This window comes from Hypanus sabinus, chromosome 13 (genome assembly GCF_030144855.1).
Source record: "Hypanus sabinus isolate sHypSab1 chromosome 13, sHypSab1.hap1, whole genome shotgun sequence".
NCBI lineage: Eukaryota > Metazoa > Chordata > Chondrichthyes > Myliobatiformes > Dasyatidae > Hypanus > Hypanus sabinus.
Window position 1 is genome coordinate 46,718,136 of NC_082718.1, and position 13,148 is coordinate 46,731,283.

At 36.7% G+C, this 13,148-nt stretch overlaps 1 protein-coding gene across 3 annotated transcripts in view; it reads left to right on the plus strand.

Annotated features, from left to right (window-relative positions):
• Positions 1-13,148, plus strand: part of LOC132403834 (copine-8) — a 336,023-nt gene that overhangs the window by 64,972 nt on the left and 257,903 nt on the right. For all 3 annotated transcript variants that reach the window (XR_009515366.1, XM_059987560.1, XM_059987561.1), the window contains exon 2: positions 6,506-6,546. Coding sequence is in view for 1 of the 3 variants with exons in the window: in XM_059987560.1 (XP_059843543.1) it covers positions 6,506-6,546 (41 nt within the window). In the remaining 2 variants the exon portion in view is untranslated. The remainder of the gene's footprint in view (positions 1-6,505; positions 6,547-13,148) is intronic.

Below are 13,148 nucleotides of genomic sequence, written 5' to 3' on the forward strand. Positions count from 1 at the left end.
TGTTGTCACTTCCGGGTCTTCTCTTTACTTTTGTTCCTCTTCTGGGTGCATGAGTTTATAAGTTGGTTAACCCTTTCTATTCCAAAGGGTTGATTTTAGAATTATGGCTCAGACCATTAATTTTGTGTCTTGGAATACTAATGGTTTAAATCATCCAATTAAACGAAAGAAGATTTTCAAAGTATTCCAAAGACTTAATGCTCATATCATTTTTGTACAAGAAACTCATGTGAGGAAGGAGGACAAATTTCGTTTTTTTAGATTTTGGCGGGGTCAACAGTATCATGCAAATTCGAATGCTAAAGTAAAAGGAGTTTCAATTTTTATTGACTCCTCTATTTCATTTGTTCAACATGATATTTTTTCGGATCCGAATGGCAGATTTGTTAATTACGGGTTTACTTTGTAATAAAAAGGTTGCTTTGGTTAATGTTTATGCTCCAAATGTGGATTGTCCTGACTTTTTTATGTCTTTATTTACCTCTTTACCCAATCTAAACGAATATAAGTTAATAATGGGTGGTGACTTTAATTGTTGTTTAAATCCTCTGATGGATAAATCTTTATCTATTCAGACTTTACCTAATAAGTCGGCCACTTGTATTAACTCTTTTTTGACTGACAATGGAGTTTTTGATATTTGGAGATTCCGGCATCCTAAAGACAAAGAGTTTTCTTTTTTCTCACATGTTTATCACTCTTATTCGAGAATTGATTATTTTTTTTGTAGACTCTTGTTTTATTCCATTGGTAATCGGTTGTAACTATGATATTATAGCTATCTCTGATCATGCTCCATTATTACTTTCTATGAAATTTACGGATACAGCTTCTAATGCTAGACAATGGCAATTTGACTCTACCTTGTTGCAAGACTCTGACTTTATAAAATTTATGGAGGAGCAGATCGACTTCTTCTTTTCAACTAATCCTACAGATGATATTTCCTGCGGAACACTTTGGGACACTTTTAAAGCGTATATACGTGGACAGATTATTTCTTATTCTGTTGGTTTGAGGAAATGTACTAAGATGGAAACTCTTTTATTGGTTGATAAAATTAAAGAGATTGATAAGAAATATTCGATTGCTCCTAGTAAGGAGCTTCACAAACAAAGGGTTGAACTTCAAATGGAACATAGTTTATTACTTACATCCTCGATTGAAAATCAATTAATGAAAACTAAATCTGATTTTTATATACATAGTGATAAATCTGGTAAACTGTTAGCTAGTCAATTGAAGAATGCTTTGGTTAAACGTCAAATCACTAAGATTGGTCAGCAGAATGGGAATCTGACAGTTAATCATGATGAGATAAATAAGGCATTTCAAGACTTCTATACCTCCCTGTATCAATCTGAATTTCCTCAAGATCATAATACCATGTCTGATTTTCTTGGGAAATTAAATTTTCCAAGATTATCATCTGATGATCTTTTGATATTGGATACTCCTATTACGGATGTAGAAATTAAAGGGGCTATTTCCTCAATGAATTCTGGGAAAGCACTGGGTCCAGATGGTTATACAGTTGAATTTTTAAAAAATTTTTCCGCTACTCTTTCCCCTTGGTTAGGTAAGGTTTTTGAGGAAGCCATTAGATTGGGGAATTTGCCACAATCTTTTTATAGAGCTTCCATTTCTCTAATATTGAAGAAAGATAAAGACCCTACTAACTGTGCTTCTTATAGACCTATATCTTTATTGAATGTAGACTCCAAGATTTTTTCCAAGTTACTGGCATCTAGATTGGAGAAGGTATTACCCAAAATTATTTTGGATGATCAAACTGGTTTTATTAAAAATCGTTATTCTTTTTTTACCATTAGGAGATTGTTGAATATTGTTTATACTCCCTCACATGACACTTCAGAATGCGTGATTTCATTAGATGCGGAGAAAGCATTTGATAGAGTTGAATGGCCTTATTTATTTAATGTGTTGGAGAAGTTTAATTTTAGTCCGATATTTATATCATGGATTAAATTAATTTATCATACTCCAGTAGCCTCAGTGTTTACCAATAATCAAAGATCTCCCTTTTTTCGCCTATTTTGGAGCACTAGACAAGGATGTCCTCTTAGTCCATTACTATTTAACATTGCCTTAGAACCTTTGGCAATTGCCATCAGACAATCACAGGATATTTTGGGTATTAATCGTGGGACAGATATTCATAAGTTATCTTTGTATGCAGATGATTTATTACTATTCATTTCTAACCCGGAGAAATCCATTCCAGCAGTTTTATCATTATTGGCTCAATTTAGTGAGTTTTCTGGGTATAAGTTAAATCTTAATAAAAGTGAATTGTTTCCTTTGAATAAACTGGTCCCAATTTATGGAAATTTACCTTTTAAATTAGTTAATGACTCTTTTACTTATTTAGGGATCAAAATCACAAAAAAACCATAAAGATTTATTTAGATTTAATTTTTTACCCTTAATTGATCAGATTAAAGGTTTGTTTACTAAGTGGTCACCTTTATCTTTATCCCTAATAGGTAGGATTAATGCTATTAAGATGGTTATTTTACCTAAGTTTTTATATACTTTTCAAGCAATACCAATTTTTATCCCGAAATCTTTTTTTACTAATGTTGACTCTAAAATTTCTTCATATATATGGCAGAATAAAAATCCCAGGTTAGGTAAAACATATTTACAGAAGACAAAAAAGGAAGGCGGGTTAGCATTATCTAATTTCAGATTTTACTATTGGGCAGTTAATATTAGATATTTGTTATGTTGGTTGAAAGATGGGGGTGGATCTTTTGGCCCTTGTTGGGTGAGTTTAGAAACTAAATCGGTATCAGCTTATGCTCTGGGTTCTATTTTAGGGACTTCTCTCCCTTTTGCTCTTTCTAAATTGCCGAAATGAATTGACAACCCGATAGTTAAACATACTTTGCGTATATGGTTTCAATTTCTGAGCTTTTTTGGGTTGACTCAATTCGTTTTAAATAGTCCTATTGTATCTAATTGTTTTTTTCACCCTTCCATTATAGATCAAGCTTATTCGGCTTGGAAAACTAAGGGATTACTAAGATTTTCTGATTTATTTTTAGACAATTGTTTCATGTCTTTTGAGCAACTATCCATCAAATATAACTTGCCTAGATTTCATTTTTTTAGATATTTACAGATTAGATATTTTTTAAGTTCTGTACTCTCTACGTTTCCAAATTTTGTGCTTTCAGATATTTTGGAGAGTTTATTTGAATTAGACCCTTTTCAAAAAGGGCTTATTTCAAAACTTTATAATATAATTATGAAGATACTTTCAGAGCCTCTTTATAAGACTAAAAAGGATTGGGAAAGAGAGCTTAGTCTTAGTATTTCTAGTGAGAATTGGGATAGAATTCTTCAATTAGTTAATACATCATCGTTATGTGCCTAACATTCATTAATACAATTTAAGGTCGTACATAGGGCCCATAGGTCCAAGGATAAATGAGCTAATTTTTACTCTCATATTAGTCCTATTTGTGATAGATGTCATTCTGAAATTGCGTCTTTAACTCATATGTTTTGGTCTTGTTCATTTTTGGAGAAATATTGGAAAGATATTTTTGATATTATTTCTGCGGTTTTGAATATTGATTTACAACCTCATCCTATTACCGCAATTTTTGGTTTACCAATGTTAGACTCACTGCATTTATCTTCTTCTGCCCGTTGAATGATTGCATTTCTAACTCTGATGGCTAGAAGATCTATATTGTTGAATTGGAAAGAAATTAATCCTCCTACTGTATTTAATTGGTTCCCTCAAACTATGTTATGTTTAAATTTAGAAAAAATTAGAAGTGGTACTTTTGAGACTTCTATTAAATTTGAAAAGTTATGGAGACCATTTATTCAACATTTTCATATGATGTAATATGACCCTGTGCCAAGTTCATTTGATTTCCCAGCTTTTAGCTTATGTATTTTGAGAGGACCGGAAGTGACGGCATTGATGAATACTTATTTTTGTGAGATATTATAAACAGCCCCCTTTTTTATCTCTTTTTTTTGCTTCTTTTTTCTTTTATATTAGTTATTAGTTATTAGATTAGATTAGCTAGTTTTGCATTATATATATATATTTTTTTTTTCTTTTTTCTGTTTTCTTTATATCATATATTATGAAATATTTAGACTTACCATGTTCATACATATATTTTATGGCTTATGTCTTGGTAAACTCATTTATGTTGTAACTATTATGTATGTTTTTTTTCATATGTAATTGAATTTGTATGTTGGTAATTTCTTTATCAATATATCATTTGTATTCTGTCCATATTACTAATATTAATAAAAAGATTTAGAAAGAAAGAAATATTTCATCTTTCACCCTTAATCCATGGCCTCTAGTTCTAATCTCACTGAAACTCAGTGGAAAGAAATTCTGCTTGCATTTACCCTGTCTCTACCAGTCATAATTTTATATGCCTTTGTCAAATCTCCCCTCATTCTGATAGACTCCAGAGAATAAAGACTGAAACTATTCAACCTTTCCCTGTAACTCAGATTCTCAAGTCCCAACAACATCTTTGCAAATTTTCTCTGTACACTTCCAATCTTATTCATACATTGTTATTATATGTAGGTGACCAAAACTGCACACAAAACTTCAAATTAGGCCTCGCCTATGCCTTACACAGCTTCAACATAACATCCCAGTTCTTGTACTCAGTACATGGATTGCTGTTTTAAAGAAGTCTGGGTTAGTAGGTTAGTTAGCCACCATAAATTGTTCAAAGTGTTGTATTGAGTTTTAGAAACCGGGGCAAGTTGTGGAGAGAACATATGATTATTGTAGAAGGGTGCTTGATGGTCATCTTGCAGTGGATGGACTGAAGGGCCAATGTCTGTGCTGTGATTCAATGACAGGTGCAACACTACATCATGTTGTTCTGTAATAATGATGTGCTTCATCTTGTCTTGGAGAGTTGAGAGGCACTGGTCTAGATTTCTGTGAAAAAGGTCATCTTGTGTTTCCCTAAATCGAGATCAGTCCGATAATAATCAGAAGTTAATTCTGATTTATGAGAGTGAGTTCACTTTCAATAAATTTTATGGTATTGAGTGGAGAGACCGTTGGATGCAAAAATAATGGCATAAGGCAGAGAATAATTTGCTGTATAATGTTACATGTTTATATTACTTGGTTGCTGATTCAACATTTACCTACGGGTTTTGCAGAAATACCTTCACAAGATAAAGTGCACCCAATACTGTCTTGGGAGATATTAGGATGGTCACTAGTCGTTAATCTTGCTGGACGTGCTCCTTTATCAAAAATGAATATTAATTAAAATTCACTGAATAGTACATTTATTACAATTGTCCATTAACATTTCATGAAGGAAATTACACATAGCATTTAGAAGATATGGATATTTATATATTGGTGTGGATTTAGTTGACCTAGTTAATTATATTTATAAAATAATGTAAGTGTATATATCCTGCTGCCAAATCATGTTGCTGTTTGATCTGTAAACTTTGACTTGAGTTTATGCCAGATTAATGAATGAGAAACTTCTTCATTTGTATCCAAACTAAAATTAGCTTGGACAACAGTAAAAGCAAAAAATTAATAAATGTTTCTCCTTACCCATTTGACCATGTTAATAACAAATTTCTAATCATCAGATGAAAGACGATTGGTTTCCAAAAGGCTGTCTGACCCCCATTTACACATGGATCTGTCGGTCACTCAGTGAATTGGGTAGCTTGCTGAGTAGTGTTTTAGAGCATACTATAAAGTTTGCGTTGATATTCATCACTGATACCTGTCATAACAGTCTTCTCAACAGTTCTGCTTGACTTGAGTCTTTAAATAAACTGATTTTACAAATAACTTTCCATGTTTATTTTGCCTTAAATGTTTCACTTGTCCATGAATATTTTGATGGTTTGTCAAGTCAGAAGATTTGACTAACGCTTCTGTAGGAGAAAGAAAAGGTGCCCTATCATACAGCCTCTGCTGATGTATCTGGTGATTTCCTAACAATTGGTAAAACTTTGCCTTCAGGCAAAGTTCTAATGAATGAGACTGTAATTTTGGACAGAATTTCAAGTTCAAAGTAAATTTATTATCGAAGTATGTGTACGTAACCTTATACTACCCCAGGGTTCCTGTTGTGGCAGGCATTCACAGCAGAACAAAGAAATACAATGGAATCAACGGAAAACTGCACAGATAAACAATAAGTAATAGTAATAGATAAATGAGTAATACAGAGAGTGTGAGTTTTAGAGGCCTTGAAAGTGTATATAACCTAGAACCAAATCATGTTGCAGTTTGACCTGCATTGATCGTGGGATCAGTTCAATGTTGTGGTGAGTGTAGTTATCCACACTGGTTCTGGACTCTGATGGTTGAAGAGCATTTCCAATCCTATATGCTTAAAGCTCAGGAGAATTGTTGTGAGTTTCTCTTTTTATTCTGACAATTTAAATATTGAATGTAGACTTGTGTTTAATGACATGTTTTGTTTCCCCGCAGGAATCTTTTGGACCGAGATACATTTTCTAAGTCAGACCCAAGTAAGTAATTGTAAATTTCAGTTCTCTGTCTGTATGATTTGGACAATACTTATTGCACCAGTAATACATGGAGGCATGTCTAATTGCAATGAGCAACGTAAACATACTTGCTTCTTATCTGATCTTTAATAAGGCAAGAATTTTTTTCCCATTGATACACACTTAGAATATCACCTGAAATTAAGGGAGATTAGAGTATTCATTTAAGGTTTTGTCTGTTATTTGATAAAGAGTTACATGAAATGTACATGGTGTTTGTGGAGGTGGGGTAGAATGTAAGGAGTTGGGGTAAAATGCTGTGCTGGGAGCATTGTTCACGTTGAGGCAAATCTTCAGGACTGTGAACATGTGGATCTCACAGATCAAATGGTGGTAGTTCAGCCTGGTAGGTCAGGCACCCTTGCCTGGCATGCCATGCTCTGCAACACTTTTACAAGGTTTCCAAATGATCTTTGGTACCTCCGGCTTCCCCTGCTCACAATCCATTCTGTGTAGTATAAGAAATCGGCACGTTCTTAAGTTGCACTGTGAAGAGAGTTACCAAACTGCATTGAGATGAAAGATGAAAAAGCAAATTGCTGAAGGATTTCTGGAGGCAGAAACGACACTTCTGGTTGGGACCCTACATCAGGTTCACATCTGGAAACGTTGACTTTCCTGTTTCCACAGATGCTGCCTGACATAAATTTGTCCAGCAGTTTGGTTTTTTGCTCCAGATTCCAGCAGTCTCTTTAGTCAAGATAGAAAATGAGATGTTCCTCTCTAAGTGGTTTCCATTTCCTTTGCAATAATACTTTGAGATTCTGTATCAGTAAATGTGATGGCAAACTTGCAACATAAACTGCAGCCGTAGGTTATTCTGCCATTAGAAAAACTATTTGCAAAGAAAATTGACAAGGATGTTGCCAGGACTCGAAGATCTGAGTTGTTGGGAGAGGTTGAATGGGTTATGACTTTATTCCCTAGACTGTGGGAGAAGGAAGGGAGAATTGATAGAGGAATACAAAATTATGAGGGGTATAGATAGGGCAAATGCAAGCAGGCTTTTCCCACTTGGGTTGGGTGAAAGGGTTAAAGAGACCATGGGGGTGGACGACTTTGCTCAGAGCTGTTCAGCATGTGGAATGAGCTGCCAGTGCAAGTGGTTTATGAGGGTTTGCTTTCAGCATTTAAGAATAATTAGGAGAGGTATATATTTGGGAGGGGTATGGAGGACCATGGTCCGGGTGTAGGTTGATGTGCCTAGGTAGATTAATAGTTTAGCATAGACTAAATGGGCTGAAGGGCCTGTTTCTGTGCTGGAGAGTTTGATGTCTCTATAAGAATCAAATATTTAATTTACAATGAATTATTTATCATCCTTTGCCATTTGCATGACGACATTATTATTCACGTTTTCCACAATTGTCTATTCCCTGAAACCATTTTGCTATCTATTGGAACTGAGCAAATGAAACCTGGAAGTAGACATCTAAATCTTCATTTAATGCTTTCCTGGAAATAATTGCGGAAGAGCAGTTGTCCAGTTGGTGAGAAGCAACTTTTAAGGATTTATTTTAAATACAGTAAGATTGGAGGCAGCACTGTGGCAATTTTACAGAGTGAACTGTCCACGTAACCTTACCCCTTCCGTTCATGATGCCTGATTCTACCTCGAGCCAGTTTTCATAAAACCCGCTCCACTTCCATCAACAGAATGAGAACAGCCTCCGTTGTGTGCTTCAGCTTGCACCACTGAGGCAGACCAAAACCTCTTGGGCCTTCCCTGAGGCAAAGGAGACAGGAACTAAATGGAGCCTAAGGTGAGGGTACATTTGAGAGGGTGATTAAATGATATGCACCTTTGGAGTAGAATATTTGCTCCATCAGTCATTCCAGCAAGACAAATGGCTTGAGGTGCAAATCAACTGATGGTGCTAAACCATGTGGTATTACTAACAGAAAGGATGCCTATCAAGGAGAAAACATTAGAAGACCTGTTGACAGAAGTTAAGTAGTGCATTAAGAAATATGATAAATATGGTATACTTGCATATGAAAAAGCAAAAATATGTTATATATAATAAGAGAAACTGAGATGAATAGACTGGAGTGAATGGAGAATGGCCTACTTCTGCTTCTATGTCTTATGGAAACTGAATGAACAAGCCATTTAAAGCACTATCATAGGAAAGCAAGGCAAAAGTAACTGGGAATTATTTTTTTGTGTGGTCTAGGTTTTAGAAGTGATCAAGGAGCCACCAGGTTCTGCAATCAGGAGAAACACGTAATGCTGGAGAAACACTGCAGGTTAGGCAGCAGCCATGGAGAAATTTGGAGGGTTAACATTTTGGGTCAACTGGACAGATAGAAGGGAGATAGCCAGTATATAGAAACATAGAAAATAGGTGCAGGAGTAGGCCATTCGGCCCTTCGAGCCTGCACCACCATTCAGTATGATCATGGCTGATCATCCAACTCAGAATCCTGTACCTGCGTTCTCTCCATACCCCCGATCCCTTTAGCCACAAGGGCCATATCTAACTTCCTCTTAAATATAGCCAATGAACCAGCCTCAACTGTTTCCTGTGGCAGAGAATTCCACAGATTCACCGCTCTCTGTGTGAAGAAGTTTTTCCTCATCTGGGTCCTAAAAGGCTTCCCCTTTATCCTTAAACTGTGACCCCTCATTCTGGACTTCCCCAACATTGGAAGCAATCTTCCTGCATCTAGCCTGTCCAATCCCTTTAGAATTTTATACATTTCAATAAGATCCCCCCTCAATCTTGTAAATTCCAGTGAGTACAGGCCTAGTCGATCCAGTCTTTCTTCATATGAAAGTCCTGCCATCCCAGGAATCAATCTGGTGAACCTTCTCTGTACTCCCTCTATGGCAAGAATGTCTTTCCTCAGATTAGGGGACCAAAACTGCACACAATATTCTAGGTGCGGTCTCACCAAGGCCTTGTACAACTGCAGTAGAACCTCCCTGCTCTTGTACTCAGATCCTTTTGCTATGAATGGCAACATACCATTTGCCTTTTTCACCGCCTGCTGTACCTGCATGCCCACCTTCAATGACTGGTGTACAGTGACACCCAGGTCTCGTTGCACCTCCCCTTTTCCTAATCGGCCACCGTTCAGATAATGATCTGTTTTCCTGTTCTTGCAACCAAAGTGGATAACCTCACATTTGTCCACATTAAATTGCATTTGCCATGAATTTGCCCACTCACCTAACCTATCCAAGTCACCCTGCATCCTCTTAGCATCCTCCTCACAGTTAACACCGCCGCCCAGTTTCGTGTCATCTGCAAACTTGGAGATGCTGTATTTAATTCCCTCGTCTAAATCATTAATATATATTGTAAACAACTGGGGTCCCAGCACTGAGCCTTGTGGAAACCCACTAGTCACTGCCTGCCATTCTGAAAAGGTCCCGTTTACTCCCACTCTTTGCTTCCTGTCTGCCAACCAATTCTCTATCCACATCAATACCATACTCCCAATACCGTGTGCTTTAAGTTTGCTCACTAATCTCCTGTGTGGGACCTTGTCAAAAGCCTTTTGAAAAGCTAAATATACCACATCCACTGGCTCTCCCCTATCCACTCTACTAGTTACGTCTTCAAAAAATTCTAAAGATTCAAAAAATTCAAAAGATTCGTCAGACATGATTTTCCTTTCACAAATCCATGCTGACTTTGATGATTTCACGTCTTTCCAAATGTGCTGTTATCACATCTTTGATAACCGACTCTAGCATTTTCCCCACCACCGATGTCAGACTAACCAGTCTATAATTCCCCGGTTTCTCTCTCCCTCCTTTTTTAAAAAAGTGGGGTTACATTAGCCACCCTCCAATCCTCAGGAACTAATCCAGAATCTAAGGAGCTTTGAAAAATTATCACTAATGCATCCACTATTTCTTGGGCTACGTCCTTAAGCACTCTGGGATGCAGACCATCTGGCCCTGGGGATTTATCTGCCTTTAATCCCTTCTATTTACCTAACACCACTTCCCTGCTAACATGTATTTCCCTCAGTTCCTCCATCTCACTAGACCCTCGGTCCCTTACTATTTCTGGGAGATTATTTATGTCCTCCTTAGTGAAGGCAGAACCAAGGTAGTTATTCAATTGGTCTGCCATGTCTTTGTTCCCTGTGATCAATTCACCTGTTTCTGACTGTAAAGGACCTACATTTGTCTTGACCAATCTTTTTCTTTTCACGCATCTATAAAAGCTTTTAAGTCAGTTTTTATGTTCCCTGCCAGCTTTCTCTCATGATCTTTTTTCCCCTTTCCTAATTAAGCCCTTTGTCCTCCTCTGCTGGTCTCTGAATTTCTCCCAGTCCTCAGGTGTGCCACTTTTTTTTTTGCTAATTTATATGTTTCTTCTTTGGACTTGATACTATCGCTAATTTCCCTTGTCAGCCATGGGTGCACTACCTTCCCTGGTTTATTCTTTTGCCAAACTGGGATGAATAATTGTTGTAGTCCATCCATGCGATCTTTAAATGCTTGCCATTGCATATCCACCGTCAACCCTTTAAATATCATTTGCCAGTCTATCTAAACTAATTCACGTCTCATACCTTCATATGAAGGTGAAGGGAAGGGGAGTGGGGTAAGAGTGGGTGGATCCAGGTTGGGGCGGGGATGGTGTGCTCATGAACGGAGGAGGGGAGCATGGGAAAGATGTCAGAAGCTGGAGGTGACAGGAGGAAGTGACAAAGAGCTAAAGGTATGGCATTGATGGAGGAAGGGGAAGAATGGAATAAAAGGAGTGAGGTTTGGAGGAAACCAGTGGAGGAATGTATGCGTAATTGATGGATTAAGAGGGGAAGAGAGAGTGGATGAGATTGGATTAACCTCCTCTGTTCCTGAGGCAATTTAGAAGGAATTGTTTGGGTCAAGGCGTAGTTTAAAAGTATCACAGCCTTCGGAGCGTTGAGGCAAAAAGTCCAGAAAATAAAGAAATAGACACTAAGTTAACATTCCTGGTTTTGCCAGAAATTCTGTTTTTGTTTTTTCTTAATCTTTACTTCAGCTTTCCAACCTCCAAAGAATTTTCTGGTCTTCCTGATGGACCTTCTTTCTCATGTTTGGCTTCATCCATAATTGTACACACTAAGTTTCTTTGTCCTGTCTGAATTATTAATGGTGAAAATATTCCACACCATTCATGCTCACTTTTTGATCACCCGTTCAAAAGGGTAATCTCTTCAGGGTTTATTCAGAACAGCCCGGGGTGGGGATGTGACTTGATGGGCATTCTTGATATAAAATGTTGAGCCAAAAACTTGAATAGTGCTAAAGGAAAATTAGGTAGTTCAGGTCATCCACAACTTACAAACACCTAGTTTATATGCAGACTGTAGATATGAGTAAGTGATTGGGAGATGATGGTATAGATTTGCTGGCTGCTGCAGGGCTGTGAGCATGCTCAGCAATGTGAGAACTTGACTGTCACAATGAGGTTACACTCAGGTTGGAGGAGCAACACCTTGTATTACTTCTGGGTAGCCCCCCAACCTCATGGTGTGAACATCAATTTCTCGAACTTCTAGTAAATGTCCTCCACTTCACCATTCCCTCTTCCTTCTCTCACTTTATCTCCTTACGTGCCCATCACCTCCCTCTGGCACCCTTTCATGACCTTCTGTCCTCTCCTATCAGATTTCCCTCCAGCCCTGGTATCTCTTTCACCAATCAACTTCGCAGCTTTTTAATTCACCCCTCTGCCCCCTCCTGTTTTCACTTATCACCTTGTGCTTCTTCCTCCTCTCCCCCAACTTCTAATTTCTCATCTTTTTTTCTCCTGTCCTGAAATGTCAACTGTACTCTTTTCCATTATTTTCTAAATAAGGTTTATTTTCTAATCAGAATTTTAGCTGGAAAGTTCACTATTTATTTCAGATTATATGTTTCATTCTGTTAAATTTTCGAAGTGTTTCTTTTTGTTTGGCCTAATTATTATTTTTACTTATAGCAATTTACAAAAAAAAAAATTAGCTATTTTCAAATGTGCCATTTAAGATTACTTTTTGACATTTTCCCTCACTGGATCAGATACAAATCAACTTTAAATTTAAAAATTATGAGGTAGTACTTTGGGACATATCACTGAATATTTTCAATTAATATTAATTCAGAATTACATGAATTTATAATGGAACTTCTGGAATATACTATTAATGTTTTAGATATTATTCGGTCTCAATGTATAAGGATACATATACAAGGAGATTCTTTGAAGATAATTGATTCCAAAACTAATTAATGTGTAGCTGGTATGGCAATGGTGGTAGATTTAAGTTGAGATTAATGTGGAAAGTAGGTTATTAATCCTTCTGTACTAATGCTAGTTAGGGGAATAAGTTGCAGGGCAGCAAAATTAGAATCAAGACCAAAATTACACTAATTATCCCTTTCTCCCATTTTGCTTGATTGAATTTGTTTTGCTAGCTATCTATAAAATTCTTAGTTTAAAGGTTCATTGCCTCGAGAAGATAGAAAGACTGTAAGTAATGTGTTACAGTCTTGAAGACACATACTCAAATTTTTAGGAACAGCTTCTTCTCTTCTGCCATCAGATTTCTGAATGGTCCAGAAGCACATT